General features: G+C 44.9%; 1 protein-coding gene across 1 annotated transcript in view; it reads left to right on the forward strand.

The window, feature by feature from the left end:
* Window positions 1-240: 240 nt before the first annotated feature.
* The window catches only part of DCAF1 (DDB1 and CUL4 associated factor 1), a 52649-nt gene continuing 26431 nt past the window's right edge, over window positions 241-26458 (forward strand). Inside the window, exons 1-13 of the mRNA XM_084269648.1 lie at window positions 241-346; window positions 5664-5781; window positions 10447-10523; window positions 11342-11415; window positions 12387-12500; window positions 14479-14616; window positions 15570-16073; window positions 17300-17401; window positions 18342-18500; window positions 21005-21184; window positions 22526-22735; window positions 23921-24090; window positions 25882-26006. Of these exons, the coding sequence (XP_084125774.1) occupies window positions 5672-5781; window positions 10447-10523; window positions 11342-11415; window positions 12387-12500; window positions 14479-14616; window positions 15570-16073; window positions 17300-17401; window positions 18342-18500; window positions 21005-21184; window positions 22526-22735; window positions 23921-24090; window positions 25882-26006 (1963 nt within the window). The 5' untranslated portion in view covers window positions 241-346; window positions 5664-5671. The remainder of the gene's footprint in view (window positions 347-5663; window positions 5782-10446; window positions 10524-11341; window positions 11416-12386; window positions 12501-14478; window positions 14617-15569; window positions 16074-17299; window positions 17402-18341; window positions 18501-21004; window positions 21185-22525; window positions 22736-23920; window positions 24091-25881; window positions 26007-26458) is intronic.

Here is a 26458-nt window from a genome sequence, read left to right on the forward strand (position 1 = left end):
CAAACCCCCCTGCGCCGACGAGCGGCCTGGGCCGAGGGCGCGCCGTGGCGGCTCGGGCCGAGCACTACAACTCCCAGCGTCTTCTGCGGCGCCGCGTCCCGGCAGGCGCATGCCCAGAGGGCTCACCTCGCGTGAACTCCGTTTCCCGGGAGGCCGAGCACGAGGTCCTGGCTGCCTCTCCCTCCTCGCCGCCTCTCGAACACCGCCTCGCGCGCCGTGACGCAGCCCTCAGCGTGGTGACGCGCAAAGTGTGTGCCCGCCATAGCAATCGCGGCCGCCGCGGGGTGTGCGGGGCCGAGCGCAGGGGCCGGGGGCAGCGGCGGCGACCCAGCGGGACATTGGGCAGGTACGGGGCACCGGGCGGGGGGGGAGTCAGCGTCGCTGCCCTTCCGCCGAAGCGAGGGGGCGGGCCGGGCCGGGCCGGGCGGCCGGCGGGTCGGTTGGCGGCCGCGGCCTCCGCGCCGGGCAGCGGGAAGGGGTCGCCTCGGGGCCTGAGGGGGCCGCCGGGGAGTGGGCGCGAGCTGGCCCGCGCCCCGCGCTCGCGCAGGGGGGCCCCCTCCGGAGCGGCGCTGGGGCTCGGGGCGGCGGGGGCCCGGCGGGGCTCCGCGCTTCGTCCCCCCGCGGCCTGTCAGCCTCCCGGCGGGGGGGGCGGGGAGGGGGGGGGAAGGCGGGCCTGTGCCGCGCCGGCCCCGCCTGCCCCGGTGCTCCGCCGGCCAGCCCGCCTCCTCCTGCGGGGCTCTTCTTCCTCCTGCGCTGGGGCCCGCGGGGCGGCTCTGCCGGGCCTGCTCGGGGAGGGAGGGAGGCCGCCCGCCCGCCTGCCTTTCCTGCCTCCGGCTTGGGGGGGTCCCCCACCCCCTTCGCTCGCCTTTAACCCCGCGGTTCGAATGGGCCGCGCCGGTGTTTGCTTCCGCTGGGTGCCGGCGAGCAGCCCGCTGCCCTGAGGCGCGCCGGGGGCGTGCTGCCGCCTCAGACCCTGCAGGAGCTGTCATGAGCTGCGCGCTCGGCCTGCGGGCTGGAGTCGCCTCGGGAGGGGTAGGGCGCTGGTTTTCTGCCCAGCCCCGCAAAGAGGAATTGGCCTTGAAACGAAGCGTCGGCTTGTTTGGGTTGGTTTTTTTTTTTTCCTACTTTCCCTTGTACACAGCAGAAGTTTGTTCCTGTTTTTTGGGCTTCTCCTGGCAGATCAGTGCATAGTTCCAGGTTTGTTTTGCTAAAGCAGAAATTCCAGGAAGGTGAACGGCTTAATGGTTTTCCCAGGCCCTAAAATACTCAAACTATATGAAAAATAAGGTTTAAAAAAATATTTAAAGCAATATTGAGAGGCTTTTCTCTAGTAGTGGCCATATTGGAGTTCTGTAGGGGGTTAAAGTGGGCAGCTGAACAAACCAGGCCTTCCCTCAGGGCTTTGCTCACTTATGGTACCAAAACACGATTCAGTTCCCCACAGATTGTGAAGGTTTTCTTAATCTGTGGCATACTTTCTTCCACAGGTGAGCTTCAGCATTGACTGTTCACTGCACTTCAGCATTAACTCTGGTGTGCTTGTTTCAGACTCAACAGGTTTAGGCAAACAGCTGCCTGGTATCTCATCTGTTTAAAGAATAACTGCAATGAGAGGGAGATTTTTTTTTTAAAAAGTAAAGAATTCTTTGTGTTAAAACATAAGTAAGGAAGAACGTGTATGTTTTTAACTATATTCCAGCTCATGAGCTCTTAATTTTCCCTCATGGGGTATGTATTATTGTGTTAAGACTTCTTGTCTACTTTATGTCCTCAGCCATACTTAGATTCATGTCTGGGAGCAATATGAAACTTCATTATTTAAGCTAGCTCAAAGTGTGCTTATTAGAATTTGAGTTGGCTCCATACATGAGATTCGGGAAATCCTCTCCTGATTTTTGTCCATATGTGCATTTAAATATGCAGTCTTTCTGTAGAGTAGATTAAAATGGATTATTTTTTTCCCCAAGGTATGATTTTCTTTGTTTATTTGTTTTGTTTTGTGGCTCTATCATTTTCCATTTCAGTTGTTAAGGATTTTGTGCTTGCTTCCCAAGGAACTGAGTCATCAGTTTTCAGAACTTACAAACAGGGTTATTTTCCCCTATCCCACACCTTAACATGCATGGCTGTGTTGAAGTCAGTGTGTTCTGAACCTCCTGGTGCTTTTCATGAGCACACCACAGAATTCAGACCGCAGTAGTGTTGTGGTGAGTGTGATGCCCAAATATGTCAGGGAACAAAAGGGGGAGGGTGAACTGCTTGAACAGTACCAGTCGCAGTTAGAAGTCATCAGGACTTTAATTTCAGAGGTGTCTGAGTGACTCAAGCAGTAAGGGGTCTGTCACCCCAAAACATGGGAGTTTTGCTAGGTAGCTGCACCTGAATACCTCCTTGGGTTTCCCTTTTCTGCTGGGTTTATACACATGAGCTCCAAAGAGTAAGATGCTTCCCAAAGCCTTTTGCTGTGGTACTGGAATACTGTGGAGTGGTTAATATCACAGCGATACCAACACACGTGTGTGGCTTTTCAGTGGGAGTGTTCACAGTGAGTGATAGTTCAGGTTGTAAATATTTGAGAAACAAACATTGAAGTGCTTTCTGTTTTGCTTGTCAGCTGCATTGGTTCTGATTATATTTTGACAATAGGGGTTTTTTGAAAAAATAGTCCATTCCTTAGTTTACTGCATCTTAAAATGGAAATATGTGTTAGGCTGTGATTTTCAAAACTTATTTAAGTAAGAAATACCCTCCTCCCTGCCCTTTCCCCCCTATATTTAAGTCCATAATGAGGTATCTGCTCCCTGCTCTGCTAGCTCCTGGAGAGCAATCAAAGATTTAATTTGTTCTCCAGCTTGTCCAAGGGGAATAGTGAGAGTCAGAGTTGCTCTTGCAGACCTTCCCCTCTGTCAGGCTGGGTACACTTCTGACAGCTGCAGTTTGATTTGTACCCTTTATGGTCTTGTTCTTTATGCAGAGTTTTTCACTTTAAGGTGGAATCCTTGAAAAAAGTGAGCACGGTGGGGAGCTCTTTGGCTCCTGGGTTTGAGGAGTCGTTCCCCTGCTGTGCTAGTCCATCCTTGCGTGTTACCGCTGGCGGGCGCGGAGCGGGGAGCTGCGGGACTGGATGCTTTGAGGTGATTTTTGTTGTAGCTGCTCTTTGCAGCGCTGTGCAGAGCAGTCACATTGATTTGAGTAGGTTGGGAGGGCAAAGTGCTCAGAATAGATGAGGTGGTTTTGAGAGATACTTAGTTTCCTTGTTGGGGACCTACCCAGAGGTCGGTGTGATTAACTTTGTTTCGGGAAAAGGGTTACCTGTCAGCACAGGTCATGAGCTCTGTAATGCTCTCTGATTGAGGGAGCACTCTGGGGGTTAGAGACAGCTGTGGGGTTTTTCTGTTCTCATTTTGCTGTGGCATCCCAGAGGGCGGCATGAGCTGTTCCGGTGGCCTTCTTGACTGGAGCTTTGTTCACCTGTTGCAGGTATTGCTGGATCTTCCTTGGTTTCTGGCTGGAATAATTAAGGGTCGTTGGGGGAAGTAAACTACTTCGTGGATTGCAGCAGAGCCTGTACAGGCCTTATACAAGCTCTGGAGTCACAAGGCACTTCTTTTCTGTGTCCCTTGGTTATAGAATGAAGGTGGAGATGCCCAAAGTGGGTGAATGCAGATCCAGTTACAGCACTTGGGTTCTGAGGCTCAGACTAGATTGTTTGAATGTTTATCTGTGCTGCTGAAAAGCTCCAAAGTGCTGCTGGCAAGTGGTGCTCAGTTAATGAGAAAGGGAATGGAGCTTTATGGGCTTGGAGTAGTTTCCTCCTGAAAGGTGTTTGGGGGGGTGGGTGTGTATGTACAATCCCATTATGGCTTCTTGCCTGCATTTAGGTAGCATGATTCTATGATTTTTTCCAAAATGACTTATGCATTTGCATAGCATTTCCCAGTCCAGTTCTGTGATGAATGACTAATGAATGCAGTAAATTAAATGACAAGTAATTATGATTTTGAAAACATCATCTTACTATATGCTTAGGTAGTTTTTTTTTTTGTTAGTGTGTACTCATTTCATACAGTACTTACCAAAAATGGGTTCTTTGGGCTGGGTGTCTTGTAGTGGCAGATAGTCTCTTTTTGTAGTGTTTGGGTGATGATTTTTGGCAGTTTCTGCCAGTTTCATCTTCAGCTGGGTGATCTTCACTTGTCTCCTGTGTAACTAATTGGTCACAATACATTAAATCCAGAAGCACTGATGAGGCGGGAGTAGAGCTGTGGGGCTGCTCATCCATTCACCGAAGAGAAAGAGGTTTGAAACAGATCAGAGGTACCCAGCACTGGGTTAGATGTGATGTTTTTCAGTATGAACTTGGGCAATAGATTCTTCTGTTATCTGTGTTGACCTGTGGCTCCCTTTGAAGCTTATTGTTTGACTGATCCCTGGGTATGTATTTCAGGAGCTGGCTGTGTATGTCACTGTCCGGACCATATCTGTATTTAACATTGTTATTGGAAGTTCTTCCTCTGAGTCAGTGTATCAATTTGTCTGTGAGAAATAGATACATCATCTCATGGCAGGTGGATAATGGCCATGTTATGGCTAATGAAATGTCAGAAATCTTTGTGCATTTTTAGATGTGAAGGATTTTTGTTTGCTTTGAGTTCCTCCCCCACCCCCATTTCTGATGGAAGGTTGGTTTATAAATTGGGATCGGGTGTTCCTTCCTCCAGAAGTTCCATCTCTTCCCAGCAGTTGCAGCCTGTCAGATGGGTAGCTAAGGCCTTGGCAGTGTATGGAGCCAGATTGTGTTCTAGCTTGGTCTGTTAGTATTTCTAGTAGGTTGTTATCAGGCTGATAAAAACTGGCTCCTGGATGTTTAAAGGCTTAAACAGACTCTGAGGGGTAATTCCCTTCATTAACTGGTACCTACCTTAACAAGTCACTCGGTGCTGGAGGGAGATGTCACCTCACGTTTGAGGATGGGAAGATAAATCTGTCAGTTGCTGTCTTGCAAGTAAAGGCTGATAAACCTGAAGCAGTCACTTCAGTGCTCCCTCCTGTGATCATCCTTCCCCCTTACCTAGACCCTGTTCCTGGAAACCTTGAACAAGTAGTGATGTGGTGACCTGCTCTCCCAGCACCCCTCTTGGTGCTCCTTCCGCTTTGCACTGTGAGTCCCATAAGGTCCTTGGCCCTTTCACTGCTGTCAGGAGGGTGTTAAACTGGAAGAATGGTGCTGCTCATAATCTTGCTGCTGTAGTTGTTGTTTCTTGAGTTGTTTCCCTGAGCAACAGCAAAGGACAAACTCGTGTCTGCTCCTTAAGTTAAGGCAGATATTTAAAAAGCTTCAGCGCTGAACACGTGTGGTTAGGTGTGTGTGATCAGGGTTGGCCTATTCCAGTTAAGACTTGTGTTCAAAGTGTGTGCATGTTCTTTATTCTTCGGGCAGAGGACCAGAAAGAAACTTCCTACTTTTAAAGTGAGTTCAGCAGTATTCTGGCACTTAATCTCTTTCTTGCTCCTTGTTGCTGAGCGTTTACTTGCCTCTTTCTAATGACTTGTAGTCTTGGATTTAGATTATTTCAATTAATATAGCAAAACTGTGGGATTCCTTGTTCATTTTTTACCCTTCCCCCATCCCCCTTTTCCTTTCTTTCTTACCTCTGCCTTAGGCTAAGCCATGACTTCAGGATCTGGGCATGTGGACTCCAAGGCTGAGCTCACTGCTTTGCTTGAGCAATGGGAGAAGGAACATGGCAGCGGGCAAGACATGGTCCCTATTCTCACCAGGTAAGATCTGTTAAATTCCTAAATCTGAACAGCTGAAGGTACTTGGCAACAGCTTGTACTAGGTTTTGGCTTGATGTTTTCACATACCTGATTACCTGTTGGTAACTAATCTTGGTCTGGAAGCTGAACTGTGCTACTGAATGTACACAGTTTTGGTAAGAAGTTAATATTGCAAAGATCTTGCACAGCCTGTCTCTAAAACATGCATTTAATTCTCTGAAATGATGGAAGTCAGGGGAGTCACTGGATAATTGAAATAACTTTGGTGTCTTCACCTGGAGCTTGTAAAATATTGATCAAGATCACAAGCTGAGAGGATATTGTTCCATCAATGTGGTGTGGGGTTTGTGATTATATTTACATTGGTCAGAGTAAGTGAAAGGATGAGAGCAACTCCTTGGATGAATCAGGGGTTGAGTAAAGGTTATTGAAGCTCACAGGGCATGTTTAAAGCAAAGTTTTTATTGTTTTTTTTTTAACTGGACAGTGTTGATTGACTGGCAATGTGTCACATGTGTGAGGAAAATATTCCTTGGACCAATAAATTGTTTTTAGGAGATGTGTAGGTACTCATAACACCATTAATTGTATGGCATCTTCTTTCACAAGAGAAACATTTGAACTGTCAATTGCATTTGTGGTTTCTGAAGCCAGGCCTCTCCTGGGTAAGCTGGTATTACTCTTGCTTTAGCAGGAGATTCACAGAAATGCCACCCCATTTCCTCTCATGCCTCTGCTGGCAGACCTCTGGCCTGCCTGGTGTGTTGCAGAAGGACTTCCTGCACGTGCACATTAAGAGCAATCCAGGCTTCTGGCCACACTGCTCAGTGTTGCTGGGTCAGGCAAGGCAGCGTGCAGGTTCTGAGCTGGTGCTGGGTGGGAAGAACAGGAGTCTGGTGGAGCTCCTTGGTGCAGGTCTAGGAGCTGTGCCCACCCAGGAGGCACGGCGTTCTTGCAGCTCTTTCTGTGCTTTAATAACAGCAGCACAGAAGGAGGAGATGGGCAGCAGAAAGCCCATCCTAAGCACTTGAAATTGAGAAGGTCTCTTGAAGTCATGAGACGGTTTGGTATAGCTGTGTATTGAAGGAACATATGTGCTTTTTCTTTCAGGCATAAACAGCATAAATACACAATATTCTAATAAATTTAAAGAAATCTGAATTAAACATGTCTTTTCTTGTGTTTATAGCATTCTGGCACTTATTGCTCCCCCTTAGCTCCTTGAGTTCCCTGCATTATTTATGCCCAGACAAGTCTGATAACTCTCTTTTTGTTCTCTAAAGGTTTCTGTGCAGCAGGCAGAGTGGTTATGGATGGTCAAAGCTTGGGTATTTTGGCTTAGTGGAGATAATCCAGATTTATTTAAGGTAGATAGCAAGGGGATCTACTGGCTCTGACAGAAGTTGGATTTACAGTGCTTCAGGTATCAGTGAAAGCCATATGTCTGTCTGGAGTAGAGGGGCTTAGGTACACCATAAGGGTAAAAGAATTTACTGCAGGAGATGCTAGGCATCCTCATCAGCCAGAGCTGGCATTAGCCAATGTCCTGAAGGAGAGGGGTGTGCTTGCTTTTTGTCTGAGACTTTGGGCAGAGGAAGCTGTGGTCGTGCTTGTTGGTGAGTGATGCTTTTCTACTTCTGCCTTTTGAGCTAAACGGAAGGAAGCTTCCCTGTGTGGATGGGGTCTGTTAAATGGGATGCCAGGGCAGCTCATTGAGAGTGCAGTAGGGAGAGCTTCAGCAGTGGTAGGACAGGAACAGCAACAGTGTGGCTTACAGGTCACTTCTAAATAAGCTGGTTCTCTGGATTTATGAACTCTGGAGTGTCCAAAGGTATGAATTGAAGAAATTGCTTGGAAAGCATGGCAGTGAGCAACAGATACTTTTTTATATATATATATATATAATATATATATTATATATACATATAATTTATATATTTATATATATAATATATATTATATGTATATTTAATTTTTAAAAAATAAACTGTAAATTGAAATGATCCTGCAAGAAATTGGTTCATAGTCTGGATGCAAGTCGTGCTCAGCCATTCTGGCAAATCCTGGGAGTCAGATCCTTCACTGCATCTCAAGGGCCTCTTTCGTACAGGGAATAAATCAGCAGCTCAATGTCATACCAAGCATGTTGTGGTGTGGGATCCTCAAGCATCTTGCACTATTGCAATCTGTTTTAAAGGTTCAGGTTGGCCATCAATGCCAAATGATGGCAGAGAGAAAGATTAGGATGGCTTTCAGTTCTGCTGTCTAGGTCATGGGGAGTCTTGTGAAGTTGAGATACTTTTATGTGTGCTGCTGCCCCTTCCTTCCCCACGCCCAAGGCGAGCTCAGGTTGTGGCAGGTGAAAATGAGGATCTGAGTAACTTTCCAAAGATGATCACAAAGACAATTGTAAAGGGGGGGGGGAATGGTTAAAGTGAGGGGAAAGAACCCTTACCCCCATGAAACACATAGTCTTGTTGGGAAACGCTGAGGTGGCCAGACAACCAATGTAATGCCAAGTGAAGGAAGGAAATCTTGAATAAAAGTTCTGTGCTTTTGTGACTTGGGTTTTGTTAAAGCCCTGTGTACCAAGTGCTTGTGTTATGAGGCAGGAGCGAGCTTTGTTAGTTATTTGACTCTCCTGATGCTTGAAGTGAGAAGTGACAAAGCTGTTGATCTAGGTGAATTGAGCCAGGTCCATTCACAAACCACCTCTGGATGCAGGAATGAAAAGAAGGGTATTACAAGCAACCTCAACTTCTTTTTCTCATTGTTGAAAGTCAGCTTTAGAGCGGCAGTGCTTTTATATTTGGGTGAAACAGCTGTGACTAATTGTCTCATAAAGCCCCCTGTAACTGGTGATTTACATGCCTGTTTCACCTCGGCTGTGATAACCCTGAAACCACTCAGCAGCTTCAGCTGGCATGCTGCTTGGCTGCCCCCCTGAGCAGGATGGACTCATGAGAATGTTACACTCACTTCCCGTGCCTGCTTGTTAGTCCTTTCTGGCACGTGGTCGAAGTGCTGATTATCACCTAAAAAGACCTGACAGGTCTAGGGTGTAGCCTCTCAACTCCCCGTTTGTCCCAGTTATCTGTCAGCAGGCACCCCTCAAAGCTCTTAGTTCTCGGGGTGGGGGAGGGGGGGGGGGAAGAGGAGCTGGCAGTGGAGCATTTCAGTAACTTGCTTCTGCCAGAAATTTGTGAGAGCTCAAGCTGTGCCACCTGTTAGCAAGGGACACAATTTGCATGGCTTTGCATTCAGGCTTACTAAAAGTAAATATTACAGCCCCCCAGGACAAACAGTTTGCTGAGAGGTACCTGTCACACCAGAGACAGCAGGAAAGGTCTCTTCTCATTCCTGATCAGCTGCTGTTCCTATGGTCTGGGCAGGCTTCATACCATCATCCTTTGTCCTGCTGGCACGTCGGTGTGGTCACAGAGGCAGAATGAAGTGTGGTTTTACTCTAATTGTCCCTGGGAACACGGGGTGTTTTCTGGAAAGTAACAGGAATGGAGTAGAAGTCAGTGGCATTCTGTAAGGGAAATCCCCTGTGAAAGGCAAATATTTTTCCAGGGATTACTGCAGCCTTCCAGCAGTTTTCCCTCCCCTGTAATAAACTCTGCCTAGATCACTATCCTGAGGTATTAAGACCTTGTTTTAAAATGCTGCTCTGTACATGGATTCTACACCCTGCTCTAGACCTCTGAGAGGGGAGGGAATGAGGTTTTAAACCAAGAAAATAAGATTTAATTTGCTGATGGTTTTTGAATACTGCTCTTTATCTCACCTTAAGCTGTATGTATTTCTGCTATAACACTGCGTGGAGAAAGACAGTGGGTGACACTGGAATTACTACTGCTTGACCACAGGATAGTCTCCCTCTTCTTGATACTTGTTTAAAGGAAAATAATAATTAATTCCCTTCTTACTCATTCTAAATGAATCGGAGCATGGGAATCCTTGTGTCTGCTGAGGCTGTTTCTCAGTTGAGGGGAAGGCAGAACTTCAAAACAACCTTGAAATTCGGTCTTATACGGAGGAGAATTTAATGTACTGTGAAGGTCTGTGAATACAGAGTTTCTCCTTGTCTTGTCCATTGCAGTAACTGACACGTTCTGCAAAGTTCAGCTTTGATAAGCTGAGTAGAGATTACACAATTCTTCATTAAATATTAAATGCAGTTCTCATTAAAGTTTAATACTCAAAAATAATAAAAACCTTGTGTAGGCAGCTTGAGTGGCTGCCCCTGCACAGACTGAGTAGGAAGGAGGACTGAGTCACCTGCTCAGGACGTGCAAAAGAAAGACTCTGGTGGGAGAAGTGATTCTCAAGCCCTTCATTTCCTCTAAGTGTCTACAGCATGTATTGTAGAACATCACCAGGACTCAAACACGAGCAAACAAAAGGTACTGGCCCCTCCAGAGTGTTGTGCTTGGGCATCACTGGGCTGTTGATACGAGGTTGCTGTGTTTTGGGGTGGGGGTGAGACACTAGAGGCAAGTCTTGTTTCTCACCCCCTCCTTTGGGGGAGGGTGTGCACTGAACACCTTTCAGATGAAAGTGTGAACTGTTTTCTGGTCCTCTGGTAGGCTGTTGTGAGGAGCTGTGTAGTAGGAGGAGACAGAGTGTGAATTCTGCTCTTTGGTGCCATTTCTTCTGCAGAATGTCCGAGCTGATTGAGAAGGAGACTGAAGAATACCGCAAAGGGGACCCAGACCCGTTTGATGACCGACACCCAGGTAAGATGGAGTTGGACTCGATGATCCTTATGGGTCCCTTCCAACTCAGTATATTCTGTGATTCTCTAAGATACCCTGAATAGGTTTGGCAGCACCAGCTCTGTCACAGTGGATACCTGGTAATTCAGATCTAGGAGTGAACAGTTTTTAACTTGAACTGCTGATCAAGGTCTGATACCACTCTTGCAGTGGGTAGTTGTGCTCTGTAGTGCTGGTATCTGACTGTTCTGATGTTTGCTGCAAGATTCTGAGGCCCTAGGTAGATTTCTGGAAGAGTGTTTCAGAGGCTGTTTTATGGCCTATGGGTATGATCATGTCAATAAGTTGTAGTTGATGTGAACCAGTAGATGTTAGATGGACCAAGAAGACAGTCTGTCTCAGATCATCTTGAATTTGCTGTTGAGTAAATGCAGTGTTTTAGAGTGGTTATATACAGTCACTGATGCTTTTTGTATTGTTATCCTTAGATTTATTTATTTTTTTTGAGATGACTTATTTCCAAGTTACTGGAATAGTTTGTTTGGCATCTGCATTTTCACCGACTACAAAAATGGCAGCTCAGTACTGTGGGACCACTGAAATGTGTTGTGCTTTGACTGGTGGGAATTCTAGGGAGGGAATGCCTGCTAGAAAAACAAAACCTTAAGTCTCTGAATAATTCACATGACTTCTTCTGTAATCTTCCTTCGGAGAAAGGCCCTGCTAACTAGAATGCCCTGCTAACTAGAATACCCTGCAGTCAGCTTGAAGGTAGCAGGTCGGGGTTGGTCTTGGCATCTTGTGGTGGGTAGATGAGTCTCTTGCTGTTCCCCTGCCAGGTCGAGCAGACCCCGAGTGTATGCTTGGTCACCTGCTGAGGATTCTCTTCAAGAACGACGATTTCATGAACGCGGTAGGTTTGCGCCCAGACCTGTGTGTGTCAGTTCCTGACACCACCTTGTGGGTTTTGTTTATTCTGTGCCAGTTGACTTTAGCACTTGTTTAACTTCTATTTATTTTTTTCTTACTGGTGCAGGGACTCTCTTTTCCCTGCAGTGGTTTTTAAAATGGGTTTAAGTGTAACTCCTATGATACTGTTGATGTGATTCAAGCAAAGAGGAGCTCTTGAGCTGTTCAGGAGGGCTGGGATATGTGTGGTTACCAATTAAATTAGTTCTTCCCAAGGTTTATCAGTCTTCTTAAAGAAAATACATCTCCTCTAATGCAAGTTTAAAAGTGTGATTCATTTCTGTAATGTAAATTATTGCTACTAATTCCAATTGGAAGTGCTGGACTGTATGTTGAGCAGTCAGAGGAGTAAGTCAACTCTTGAAGACTCAAGCAGAAGATTAAGAGGCAAGAGCCTGGCTTTCCTCTTGCACTGCTATACTCTAACATGAGTTAATAGTTGGAATTTTTGTTGCCTGCACCTGTATCAGTACAAGTTACTGTAAGTATTCTGATGGATGGCTTGCATGCAGCTTTCTGTATTAAACAGGCAATAAACAAACATAGATGGCATTTAAAATGTGCATTTTAATGTTAATTTCTTTCAGCTATTACCTTTTCATGTTTACTCTTGTCACCCAACTGTGATATTTTTGTCGGGGAGGGCATTTGGCTTTACAAATCAGTTCCAGGTAGGTATTTAGGCAGTGAACAGCAGCTCAGAGGGGAATTCTGAGTGGGTTACTCTGGGAAATACTTTCAACTTCGGAGGCACTGGAGGGAGAAAGTCAGATTCTTGTCATCTTTGGGTCCAGGGCTTACATATGGATATGTCTTGCTTTCTGGTTTTGCTGCTGTGGGAGTTGTAAGGCTTTCACTGTGCTGGCTTTGATCTGAGTTGAATTTCAAACCAGTGCTGTTTCTGATCTTCTCTAGCTCGTGAACGCTTACGTGATGACAAGCAGAGAGCCTCCGTTAAACACTGCTGCTTGCCGACTTCTTCTGGATATCATGCCTGGACTGGAAACTGCTGTGGTCTTTCAGGAAAAGGTATTGTCTATACCAAGGCTTGGGTTTTAAGCTTGGTGTATTATGTACTCCAGCAGTCCTTCCCATAGGAGAAATCAGTAAATCCTGTCTCTGGGACACAATCCATTCAGTCTTACTAATGGTTTGGGGCTTTTTATGTTCGTTTGTTCAACTGCTCAAATCTTGGGTCTTCTGCAGCTTGTAAGGCACAATGGGACTGATTGAAACAAAGAGCCAGAACTTAGTATAATGTTTTGGGAAATGTTATACTTGGGGTTGTTATTTCATGGGCCTGGGAATGGAACGGGCTGTATAGAACGTGCAGACTTGCTGTAGAGGTCTTGCCCAGTAATCCTCAGCAACAGCACAGTGATAGCATTATTAGAGCAAAGTGATAAGGAAGTCTTTAAATAAGCAGTCTAAAATCCACATGCTTTGTGGGGATTATCTGGAACAGTGATGGACAGCTGAATCGGACTTCTGTATGTTGTCAGATCTGGTTTTCTGAAGAAATGCTTGCAGGGTTGAAAGTGAGGGGAAAGTTGGCTTTGTTCCTGAGTTCCAGTTTCCTCATCTGTGAAAATTAAAAATTAGTATTTTCCTGAAGTGCTTTATATGAAGTTTATTATTTGAAATATGATGAGAACTCTAAAGCATGATAAAAGGAAAGAATAATGTTCTCCCTTTGTGAAGGACTGAATTTGACCTGTCCAAAGGCTAAGTCTGAAAGACTTTGGAAAAAAAAATGAAAAGCAAAACGATAGTTCCCTATGTTAGTGTTTTGGGTTTTTTTTTCTGTAAATCAAAGGTAAATTTTTAAGGTAAGTTTTGCACTTTTTTTCTTTTGATTTGAGAATATACTGAGTTCTGTCATGGCAGTCTGTGTGTAGGAGGCTTTGGGATAGCTCACCAGTCCACTTGAAGAGGGTACTGTCGTGGTCATAAAGAGGTCCTTTAGCAGGCACAGTACTTCACATCTCATCAGTTTTATCTATTTTTACTGTCATAAGAGCATTTGAATAATAATGCAATTTTGTGTAAGTGTATAACAGGCAACTCTAAAAATCTGTACGCTGAGAGTTCTCATTGAAATGTAGGTCTGTTCATCACTACTTTAAACTGATTGTTTATTGTATTGTACCTGTGATTGAAATGATGTGCATGATTCCTGTCACAGCAATGATGTGTTGTATGATATTTCAAAATCCAGTACTGCTTTAGAGTAAAAAAAAAATTAACCTTTCATTCTAAACCATTGTCTTTTAAGTGAGGTTTAATTTTCAGGAACATTTATTCAGCCTTGTTAAGAAAAGTTGCCGGGCAGGCTGTGTTTGTTACATGGCTAATTTATGTTACAATTAAAAATATTAACCATATTTAAGGTAAGATGCTCATATGTGTGGTGTACCTGTGTGCATTTCTCTCTTCTCCAAACATCGTGGGTTTCTGACTCTGAGAATTGATCTTTTGGTGAGTAGACCTTACTGTAAAGAGTTCCTCTGCCACCAGGTAGCTTGCTTATCTAAGTGACTTTTCAATTTAGCCCCAGTAAGATGAGATGTTAGCAATTTAGTCAAGTTCTGTTCTACTTGGTGTGAGTTCAAGACAGCCTCTTCGAAATCTGCTCAGTTGCTGGAGGTTTATATTCATGAAATTGAGAGGAGCTTTGGGTTTGATGGTTCCAACTCATGGATTTATACCTGTAGTGTTTTGCTACTTCCTAGGCAGCAGGTCGACTGACTGCTTCAGAAGATTCTTGCAGTCATGAAAATCCAGATTCCAGATACTCAATGCCTGGGAATAGTTTTATGCAGTTTAAAATGTTACATTTATTTCTGGTTTTGGTTCCAGATATTTTTGATTCATTATGTGATTGGTAGGAAACCTAGCCTGGTCTTTACTGGAGATGGGGGAATTGTTATCAACAGATGCTTTCACTGGGACCAAGGAGTTAAAAATGAAATCTAACTGTTGGAATTTCTTTATTTTTTCATTCTAGGAAGGCATAGTTGAAAATCTCTTTAAGTGGGCGCGAGAGGCCGATCAGCCCTTAAGGACGTATGCAACGGGGCTGTTAGGAGGAGCCATGGAGAACCAAGACATTGCTGCCAATTACAGGGATGAGAACTCACAACTGGTAATGATCTCTCAAGCACTTTCCTTTTTTTAGAGTGCAGATACTTCTACCTCTTCAATTTTTTTTTATTTGTGGGGGCTCACATTCATAAGTTAATATATCGAGTCTTACAGGGGTTTTGACAGTATCTGTAAGAGTCAGTAGCTCATGCTTTCCATCCTTTTCTGACCCTGCATTTACTGAGGCTGGGACATGTGGCCCAATTATTCTGCTGCATCGATTGTCTTAAAAACTAAGAAGGTAAACTGTACTCATGTTCCTAGTTCCCTTAAAGATCTTTCAGAAGCTTTACATCTGTAAATGCTGCATATGGTGACTTATGTACCAGACAGGATTTTAAAATGAAAGGTAAAGCAACATGGGGTCAACTTAAGATGAAACTGTGTTCACTTCGTTCTGAACTTTCCACCAGTCTGGTCCTGATTTCTGCATGATGTATGTCAGCAGTTGGGATGACTTTCAGGAGAAGGGAGGACAGGCAGATTTGTCTCCCAGAATGATGTATGCTGTGTTAAGGCATAGGTGAATTCTAGTTCTTGCACAGATGAGGCCTTTAAGAGCCTTAGGTTTCATGGAACTGTGGCTTATCAAAGCTGCTGCTTTGAGAGGAGAAGCTGCCTTCATTCTAGGCAGAGGTGGTGGGAGAGTGGCACAAGCTGGTACGTGGTTCTGTTAGCATCGGTGTAACTCATTGCTCCTCCTGGCTTTCAAGCTGCTCCTGTCCTGTTCAGGAGAACAGGAGCTGGTATATTAGACTGAAAGTAGGTGTAGCAAAAAGGACTGGAGTCTTCTTATTCACTTTGAAGTAATTCTCTGTGGAAATGAGCACCACAGCATGCTTAACGCTTTATGCTTTGGAGTTGGTTATATGGGAAAAACAAAAAATGAGTCAATTTGAGTTGCATGATCAAAGCATGAAGTGTTTTTTCATGTGTTGTTCTGGTCTGAAACAGGTGGCTTTGGTGCTTCGACGGCTACGAGAGTTACAGGTTACTGAAATGACCACAAAACAAGAAAACAAGCGTCCCAGCCCTCGCAAAGTGCCATCAGATCCCCTGCTGCCTCTGGATGAAGAGGCTGTGGATATGGATTACGGGGAGATGGCAGTGGATGGAGAGCAAGAGGAAGTTTCTAGGGACATGGACATCTCCTTTCATCTTGATTCAAGTCACAAGACGAGCAGCAGAGTAAACTCTGCTGCAAAGTTAGAGGACGGTGGACTGAGAAAAAGCAAATCAGGGAAGCAGCATGAGAGAGACGGCTTCCGGAAGGCCAAGCAGAAGCTGGGCTTCTCCGCTTCGGAACCGGAGCGGATGTTTGTGGAACTGTCCAACAGCAGCTGGTCAGAAATGTCCCCGTGGGTGATTGGCACTAATTACACCCTTTACCCTTTGACTCCCGCCATAGAGCAGAGGCTAATTCTTCAGTACCTGACTCCCTTAGGGGAGTACCAAGAGGTGAGCATACGAAGGTGGGAGGAAGCACTCTGTGCCTGAGTTCTCCTGACAAAACCACTAGGAGTGGTAGTGTGTGGAAAGAACTGCAGAACTGGTGTAATGGTCTCTGATATCTCCTAACACAATTAACACCTTTAAATTTTCCTGAGTTATTGGTGACTTTCAAATTGATGAAGTCATTAGTTTGAGTCTTACCTGGTAGGTAATACTTGAACCTGAACCTAGTAGGTGTGTGGTCTCGTAGTTGGAGCACGGCACTAGGAATTCTATTCCTGTTTTCTGTTAAATTTGGTGATTGTTTACATGACACAGGGCAAGTCACTTTGAAATACAAGCCTTTTTCCTGTTGCCTCTAGGGGTTGTGATAGACTTGCACAATTAGAAGTTTGAGGAAACAATGAACTTGAAATTCGAAGTGAAATGGTTTGTGTAACCTCTGCAGTATTCTGTTGAGCAACGGCAGTGTTCATGTTACACAGATGTTTTCTGGAGCTGTTGTTATGTACATGGCTCAAGTAGCTTGGCAGTGTCAGATTTACCAAAGTGTGTTTCCTGTTACCTTTTTTTTAACTATAAAACTCAAGGGGTAGCATGGGTCTGCAGGCCACCTTTATCTCTGTTTAATCTTTCTTTAGGTGGTTTAACTTAATTTAGACTAGAACAAAGCAACCCAGTTTTGCTTTGTGCTGTGTTCTGTGTGTGTGCACGTGTGAGCCTTGTTTCTGTGAGAGCCAAATAAACCCTCATACCCCCCTAACACCCTGCATGCTGACTGGATCACTTCACATGCCAGTTATGACAGGGTATAAAAATAGGAATTATTATTATACAGCTGTTACACAAAGAATGATGCAAAGGGTTTTGGTTTGTTGCCCTGCTCTCCTGTTTTTTCTGTTCAGTTGTTGGGTAGTTGTCTTTGCACAGATGGAAAGTGGAACCTACCTCCAGGGTGGTATCTGTGTGGACTTGCCATAGCCGCACTTGAAGGAGAGTCTTAAGATTTCCCTGTGGCAGCTGTCATGCACCTTGCTGCAGTCAGCAGATGTATTACAAGAGGTCTGTTAACCTTTATTGCTTCCTATGGATGGAGCTGGTTACCACTGACCTCTCACAACAGGTATCTGCCAATAGGGGAAAATTGGGGGCTTGAGAGAGTAAAAACCAACACAGACCTTGTACTTCCCATGAGGTGTTCAGCTGGTCTCCTGTTTGTCTCTCTCTCTCAGCTCCTACCCATCTTTATGCAACTGGGATCGAGAGAGCTGATGATGTACTACATCGATTTGAAGCGAACCAATGACGTGCTGCTCACTTTTGAAGCCCTCAAGGTAAATTGCTTTCAGAATGCACAAAATGGACCACAAACACTGTAAAAGCATTGAGTGCACGTGCCTGCTGCGTGCTTCCAAGTCGAGTGCTCACCTTTTTAGGCCTGTATATCTTGCAGGATTCCCTGGGATTGAAGTTGGCTTTCACTCAACACTTGAATGCATGGCAATTTTTTTTTTGTAACTCAAGGATTTAGAAAAGAAAGCGAGGAGGGGGTAAAAATATCTTAATTTTGCAGGAACTGCCATTAATTCTATCTGCCTGCCTGAAGATGATGAAAATTCCTTTTTCTATCAAACACTTGTGTTCCTGCTGCCCTTAGATGGCATTTCTGAGTTGTTCTACTGCCTGTCATCTCAGGGGACATTTGTGAGGAGTAAGAAGCATAAGCGTCTTGCTCCCAGAAGGCCCAGCATGACGTCTCTGAGCTTAATGCTCAGAACGCCATAGTTGGTGTGAGTAGCCTCTAGCTTCCCTCCCCAAGGTACAAACGCAGGTACAACATTCTTCAAGCCAACCCTGCAGTGCAGTAACACACGTTTTTCTTGTGCATTCTTTCCCACTGTTACAGTAACTTCTCTGCTTCTGGTCCCCCAGTGTCATCTTTCTCTCTGTTTTATTGTCATTTGCCTGAGAATTTATTTCCAGGGAGCAGTGTTCCTACAAAAGGTGTAGGTTACCTCACTTGGGGGTGAGGTGGAGCTTACAGTGGTTCTTCATGTCTCCTTTTAAGGTGTGATACATCACAGAGTGATACAGTGCCTTGTTTTGCTTCTGTCATTGGGTAATACTGCACATTGCAGTTAAGGGTAATGGAGGAAGCAAATCAGGTGGACAAAGCACCAGGCACTTTCTTCTGCCATCTGTTTCTCTGTGGGGTGAGGGGAATCAATGGCAGTTTGAAGAATTTCAGTCTAACCTGCTTTTATCCTTCCTTAGCATTTGGCATCATTGCTGCTGCACAACAAGTTTGCAACGGAGTTTGTTGCTCATGGAGGAGTGCAGAAGCTGCTGGAGATTCCTCGTCCTTCCATGGCAGCAACAGGAGTCTCCATGTGCTTGTATTATTTGTCTTACAATCAAGATGCCATGGAGAGGGTAAGAGGCTTTTTTTTTTTTTACTGTATCTGCAGTGATTCCCATCGTTTCTTGGTGTTTCCACCTGTGTTCACACACTGAATAAACATCTCCTGAGCTGAAAACTGCATTTACGTAGAAGGCTTTAGTCTGTGCAGAGGCAATAGGAAATATATCAGTAATGGTGCACTTGAGTGTTTTGTTTCAGTGGCATGGATTTAATTTCCTAGGGAATTAACTGAAGATCTTTGTCTTGTTGGCCTGTCTCAACACTTTCATTGCCCTTTTCATCCTATTATTCCCTCTTTCCCTTGGGGGGGGAGGAAAAAACCCAGAAGAACAAACCCCAACTTGTCTGTCACTTGCCTTTCCTCTCCCATCTGTTCCAACGGAGCCTTATCCTGGAGATGTTTTTATTCCAGATGCAGTACCAGGATGGGTAACTTTAGTGTTACACAGTAACACAGATTCTGGGCAGCAGCAGCTTTAGTGTCACACACACCTCAGATTCTGGGTAGCAGCACAACTTCTGTGGTGGTGTTAGAGTGCAGCAGAAGGCTAATGCAGGGCTGGTCTGTGTTGTGCAGAGAGGTCAAATGTAATGATGCCATGGGTTGGTTCCATGTGGCCTGAGCTTAGAAATGTTAAAGCAGCTGGTAAGGAAAGTAAAGCTCTTCCCCTTGTATTTTAACATAGAAAAAACATTGTTAAAAGAAATCCTCCTCACAGTTCAGCTGTGTTCCTCCAACAAGCATCCACAGGCTGAGGCTTCAGTCTCCCAGGTCCTTTACACACTGATTCAAATTCCTCTTTTCATTTGTCCTGTCAGCAGCACGTGTGTGCTGAGCCAGACCTGTGGACTGATCCAGTTTGTTCTAAAGTTGCCACCATGCCAAGGGAGATGAACTCTCAGCTTGTGAGGATCAGCACTGGCAATGGCAACGTCCTGCTCAGAGATCCACTCAGAGCAACCGCAGCATTGTAGCCTCAAGCCCTCCAGCTCTGCTTGGCTTTGGTGATGGCTTTTGATTCCTGGCCTGTCCCAGGCAGTGTCTAGTTCTTTTGCTTTGTTTTTTCAGTTGAAAGTGGAAGCAGTTACACTAAGAACTGTACATTTCTGCTTATTCTTAGCTGTTTTTTGCTGCTGTCAGAGTGTGTTTAGTAATGTAACATGCTTAAGACTCCTGACTACGTAGAAGCTGGACTGGCAGCAGTTGTTCAGGGCTGTATCCATATGGATTCTGCTGGTGTTTGTGTTCTGTAGTAGGCATTTGTATTAGTGAGTTCAAAACCCTTTGGGTAATCACAGTTGGTCAGGGCTGTCTGTGCCCTGTGTTACGTGTCCCTAATGAGGGCAAGAAGGGTGAGATGGGCATAGTGTTCCCTTCACTTCTTGCCTGTTATGTCAGAAAGATGGACTCTGACCTGCTTTGATGCTTCTCTGAACTTTGTCATGAGAAAACTCTCTATGCTCTCTTTTCCCCCTGCCCTTCCCCCCCAGTTCCACTTGCTGTTTGCATGGTTGTTCAAAAGGAAAACCAAAAGCTGTGTCAGGGTGCTGCATGAGGATTCCTTCAGCTTGTGTCATAAAACCACGCAGCTGTTTTGTGGTGACACTGTCACATCTGCCAGATGTTATCCCCAATATCTGCAGATACCAGGTGGAGCAGGTTTCTGTGCTACGTTCCTCTCTTGTCTGTGGATTTCAGAGGAAGCCGGTTTAGAGGGGCAGTCCCTTGTCACTTGGTCCATGCCAAGCCTTAGGTCTTGGGCTGGAAGCAAGGCTGGAGCTATTAGTGCTGTATTCTCTGAGCATGTCCAACACCAGCAGAGAGGAGATAGACAAAAATCTGCTCACTTGGCATGTGGCAGCTGGTGGCAGTGCTTCAGCTCTGTCTGTGGCTCTTGGTGCTGACCTGACAGAGGGTTCAGAGTTCCTCATTGTTAGAACCTAACAAATACATACAAGAGTGCAGCTCTGAGCACATGGTCTGCACCCCTCTGAGGCAGGATGTGAGGAAAGAAAAAGACCAACTCTTTCTCTGGAAATGGATAAGCTTTAGATTTGCATTTGATGATCCTTGCAGTTCCTCTAGACTGCAGTGCTGCCAGTCTTTGCTAAACTTCAATGTCATGTGTGATACTGTTAGACTGAGAAGAATTTTTGTTTCTTCAATGGAACCTTCTCTTCCTTGTCTGCCTCTAGTGAAGCATTCTTTGGGTAGCTTGCAGAGGTATGGAGGACTCTTAATGAGTATAATTTCAGAGTGCTCTATTTGTTGTGTTAAGGTCTGGGAACGGACCAGCTGCTGGTCCTACATCGCTGTATCATGACCTTTATTAGTCTCACTGGGGCTTTTGTTTACTGCTCTGGAAATGGTACTTTTTATTTTGTGTTTCAGGTGTCCCAGGTCAAGCTGGGAGTAATTGTTATTTGTCCTCTCTGTTTGCCCCTCAAAGACCCCTTGTTCTCCGTGGACAAATTTGTTTTGAGTCCTTCTCAAGAATGTTCCTTTGCTTTCTAGGTGTGCATGCACCCACATAACGTGCTTTCAGATGTGGTAAACTACACCTTATGGCTAATGGAGTGTTCCCATGCCTCAGGCTGCTGCCATGCTACCATGTTCTTCTCCATTTGCTTCTCCTTCCGTGCTGTCCTGGAGCTCTTTGACAGGCATGATGGCCTTCGACGTCTGGTTAACCTGGTAAGGCTTGCAGTTTTCTGTGGTGAACAGGGTTTTAGTGTCAGGCCTTGCACCCTTTACAGTACTGCAGTAGAGTGTCTTTGTGGGTCTGGTGTGGTTGGGGTTTTTATTATTTTTTTCCTCCTAAATTCCCAGTAGATGAAGAGGGGGGTGAGTTTTCTAAGCAACACACATGTGGACCCCTTCATCTTACTTTTTCTTATTGTGGTCGTTGTGTGGAGATTTCCTACCTTTTGAGAGCTTTTTGGTGCAGCTCATGGGTTAAGCAGCCTTTACTCAAACACTGGTTGCTTAGTGGTAGTTAAAATGCTTCCCCCTTTCACACATGTGCTATTGCTATGCACCCTTTTGGAGGCAGACACATCCAGCCTTGTTCCAGGCTAATGAGCACGAGACTAATTTGCAGTAAGGCAAGCAAGCCCCATGGCAAGCACAGGAGCCTGCCAATTAATAGCTAAACAGCAACAACAGCTATAAATTTGAGATAGCACATTCCAATCAAGCCTGTTGTTATCTTGAGCCCTTCATGCCCCACATTCAGTGCCAAAAAGGTTGTGGTTTAACCTTGCAGACAGCTAAAATGACCACACAGCAGCTCACTCCCTTCTCAACAGAGGGGTAAGGAAAGGAAGAGTCAAAGTGCAAGAACTTGTGGGTTGAGATGAAGACAGTTTAATAGGGAAAGCAAAAGCTGTGCACACAAGCAAAAGAAAACAAGGAATTAATTCCTCTCCTAGGACAGTAGGGCTCTGTCGTGCCTAATGGGAACTTGGGGAGGCAAATGCCATCACTCCGAACATCCCTCCCTTTCTGCTTCTGGCTTTATATACCAAGTATGACACCAAATGGTCTGGGATACCCCTTTGGTCACTGAGGTCAGCTGTCCCAGCTGTGCTTCTTTCAGCTCCTTGTGCACCCCCATTTTACTTGCTGGTGGGGTGAGGAGAGTCCAAGGCCTTGGCTCTGTGTGAGCGCTGCTCAGCAGGAACTAAAACATCCCTGTGCTACCAGTACTGTTTCCAGCACAAACCCAAACCACAGCCCCTGCTAGGTACCAGGAAGAAAACTACCTCTGCCCCAGCCAAACCCAGGACAGAGGTACAACTGTGCTTGTGCTGTGGTATTCCCAGCACCTTAGGTGCACACACTATACTGCTCATGTATGAAACCTTGCATGCCTGCATGGTGCTGCTGTGCAGTCCCAGCAGCTTGGGTTGGTACTGACTTGGGGACATCAGCACTGCAGGGTCTAAGAATGCTGAATAGTATTAGGCACAACATTGCCTCCAGAACTACCTTGACTTAATATCTGGATTTCTTTCTTCATTTATCTTTCTGAAGATAAGCACTCTTGAGATCTTAAACCTGGAAGACCAAGGAGCCCTCTTGAGTGATGATGAGATCTTTGCCAGTCGCCAGACTGGGAAACACACCTGCATGGCCTTACGTAGGTACTTTGAGGCTCACCTTGCCATCAAACTTGAGCAGGTGAAGCAGTCACTCCAGCGCACTGAAGGTGGCATTCTGGTCCATCCACAGCCCCCCTACAAGGTGAGCACCATTTTAATTAAGTTTAATTAAGTTGCAAGCTTTTAATGTGGTCGCTGCACTTCTCAAGTGAATCCAAGCTGCGGAAGTAGATGCAAGAAGTAGATCCAAGATGCACTTTGAAGCCAGGGAATAACTAGGCAGTGTGTAATGTATAGTGATAGGTGTTTTTTATTTGTGCTTTTTTCCTACCTGGTGGAAATAGGAAAAAAAAAAAAAAAAAAAGAGCCTTTGAGGTTCATTTGAACAACATTTGGTTAAGGTTCTTGATCATTGCCATGGTTCCCCTTCCATCTCTCAAACTTAAGATAAAGGCAGGTTATCTTTGACACTCATGGGTTTTCCTGTGTATCTGTTCTCTGAAAGGATGAAACCTGTGCATACAGAAACATGCATAATGTTGAAAAACTGGGAAACAGGTTTGATTTGATAATGACAAGTGAAGTGTGTCCTTTGGACACCATCATTTTTAGGAATGATGGGAGATTCTTGTGTTTGGCCATGATATTTTTTCCCTACTTTCTCCCTGCAAAGTGATTTTTAGGTCTTTTTTTTTAAACTAAATTTTATGGCTGCTTGTTTTGACATTCACCTGTGGTGTCTGGTTTAATTTGTGATGCTTTTCCAGAAGAGCTGAAACACAAGGGTGTGTTTGCTTCTGCAGAAAATCATGTCTCTTCAGTAACTACAGAAATGCCTCTCAGCTTTTTTTTTTTTAATTACACTTCTGTGTAATTAAATCTATTGAAAAGCAAGCTTGTTTGGAATTTCCTTCTTTCTTTAGTATGTTTTGCAGTCAGAACTTAAACTGTGATTGGATTTTTTTGCAGCCTTTTTAATACTTTAGCATAAATGTATTTTGAATGATGTTCTAGTAACTACTAGATAAGTGGCTTAAAAGCAAAAAGTAATTTAAATGAAACTTTTTTCTTCTTAAATTGGCCTAAGCCTTCTGTGATCAAAAATATCTTAAAGGATATAATTCTTCAGCTTATTAATGTATATTATAGTGACAGTTGCTCTATTCTTATATGGTTGGGGAGTAAAACAGAAAGTAAATGCTTAATCTGCAAGAAACAGTGGTGTCTAATCTTTGTGGACAGAGTTTTCAGTTAAATCCCAGCAGTAGAGGATGTGATGTGCAAGTTGTGATCTCTTTGTAATGCTTCCAACTCCCTTTCCTTGCAGGCCTGTTCATATACTCATGAGCAGATTGTAGAGATGATGGAGTTCCTGATTGAGTATGGTCCAGCACAGCTCTACTGGGAGCCAGCAGAGGTTTTTCTCAAATTGTCTTGCGTGCAGCTCATGCTTCAGCTCATTTCAATAGCCTGCAACTGGAAGACGTACTATGCAAGGTGAGCTGTTTGCTGCAGTGCTGTATTTAAATGCAGTAAGTTGGGGCTTCTGGGCAGAACAAGACATTTTCTCTCTCTGTCTCTCTCTCTCTCTCTCTCTCTCTCTCTCTCTCTCTGACATGGGCACATCTTAGTTAGGGCCTGTGCTTGTGAAGGTTAACAGTGTGCAAAGCAGGACTCTAATATTCAGGAGGTAGAGAGTGGGAAGTCATGAGACTTCTGAAAGGCTGAGATGTCACAGGCTTTGAGAGAAGTCAGCATCATAGTAGAGCTTAATCACAATCCTGTGCCACTTTCTATTTGTCTCAAAAATGTGTTTACCTTTTGGCTAGAGAAAGTCTAGAAAACCAAATAGATAGTGAAATCAAGACACCTTAATCCTGGGAAGAGGTGGAACATCTGTTGGATGTAGAAAGCTTAGTTGATTCAAGAGAGGACACTGTGTGTTGCCCTGACTTGTTGCTTTTTGAAGCTTACTGAGCAGATATAACTGCAAAGGAGCTCTGTGAATATGCAACAAGCTAGCATTTGAGAGAGGAAGAGGAGACAATTGTTGTAACTGCCTGTTACTGTGCATTGCTCAGGTTCATGTCCCTAGATGATACACCACCAACTGTTAAACTCACCGTGTTGGGACAGGGACTTGCACTGTGGCTTTTCAGTTTTTCCTTTGTCCTAGCCACACAGAAGCAGTGGGGTACTGTGATAGTCTGTTACCTTTCTGTGGCACACCTCCCCTCTGCCTTCCCAGCCAAAAAACCCACCTGCAGCCTCCTTTCTGTTACAAAAGAAAGGGAATTGCCACCAGGCTCTGATAGGGTGCCATTAGGATCCTGCCCCAGTTCAGATGGAGGGTGGGTGCAAAAAGATCCAGCATCTGTTTATCCTAATGACCATCTGCTCCCCAGAGTGAAGCTGTAGTCTTCCCTAGAGATATGTTCACTGGTGAGTTGCTGTCTGCTATAACTAGTTGTCAACAGCTGTATTCTTGTCACCAGGACTCCTTCCTCATTTCTGCTGCCTGCAGGAGCCCCTTGTCTAACTTGCCTTGAAAAAAGTAAAAAATCTGCTTTGCTGCTGTGATCCCCTGCCTGCCTGCCTGCCTCCCTCCCTCCCTCTCATGTTGCATTCTCCTGGGTAGTTTCTGTTCTCCTGTTTCTTACTCTGTGCAGCTGTTTCCTAATTGCTACCTGGGTTAACTCCTACCCTCCCATGCAGGCTTACCAACCCTTCCCCCTTTCCTGCATTGTTCTGTTCTTCCACCTCTTGCTTAACAGACCTGGTTGTCATCCACATACCTGTGTCTCTGAAGCTGGTGCCTGAGTTGATGGCTTCTTTCCTGTCACAGTTGTCTGGTTTATTGCTAAACAGTTTCCCCTCACTTGAGGAAAACAACTTCCTTTCTAGTTGATGGCTGAGAAGGTGTTCTAGACAGCTGCTTTTCCCAGCTAAGATATAGTGTTGGATTAGGTTGAGAAGCTTAATTTTTGAATGCTCTGTGGCTAAGTCTTAATATTCTTAATCTTATAAATACAAAATTATAGTGCTTTTAGGAGCCTGTGGGCAGGGTGGGATCAGTGTTGACACAGTGTAGGCAATGGTGTGCATGGGAGCACTGCCTTCTGTGGAGACCAGTCTCTTAAGAGTGGAACTTTCTGAAATCAAAAGGCACGTCAGATGTGACAGATTTACTCCTATTTGTTGGAGTAGAGTAGATGGAGTACTATTTTATGGTATTGAAACAACTCTGTACTTACAGCTCTAAGAAGTTCTTCTGTTGTTGTCTTCCAGGAATGACACAGTACGATATGCTTTGGATGTGCTAGCCATCCTGACTGTGGTCCCTAAAATCCAGTTGCAGCTGGCAGAACCTGTGGATGTGTTAGATGAAGCTGGATCTACTGTTTCCACTGTGGGTAAGCTGAATATAGGCCTGGTGACTTGCTTATCAATTGTCTTCTGCTACGTGGGTTTTCAGTTGGTTGTTTCTCAGCCACAGTGAGATGAGGGTTAAAATAATTCATGCATCTGGAGTTATTGTCAGGGATGCAAATGAATGGGAGAACAGACTGTGGCCAGAACTCTGCCATGATGAGCAGCGTGGTTGGGTTATAAGTTTGAAGGCGTGGTCTTTGACTTGTGCTTATTTTCAAGAGCTCATTAAATACAGATGGAGAGAAATCTGCTTCTGTAATGGGACTATTAGGTTCCCTCAGCTTCTCAGAAATTTAGGTCTCCTGGGGATATGGCATTTGAGAACATGGGAAGATCTATTACTGCTGTTTGGGTTCTGCTTGAACCGGCTACCTGAGGTTTGGTGTGTGAGTGAATGGGATGTGCCTGGATCAGATCTGAGGCTTCTGTGTTA

Source organism: Gallinula chloropus, assembly GCF_964237585.1.
Source record: "Gallinula chloropus genome assembly, chromosome: 12".
In the NCBI taxonomy this organism is placed as follows: Eukaryota; Metazoa; Chordata; class Aves; order Gruiformes; family Rallidae; genus Gallinula; species Gallinula chloropus.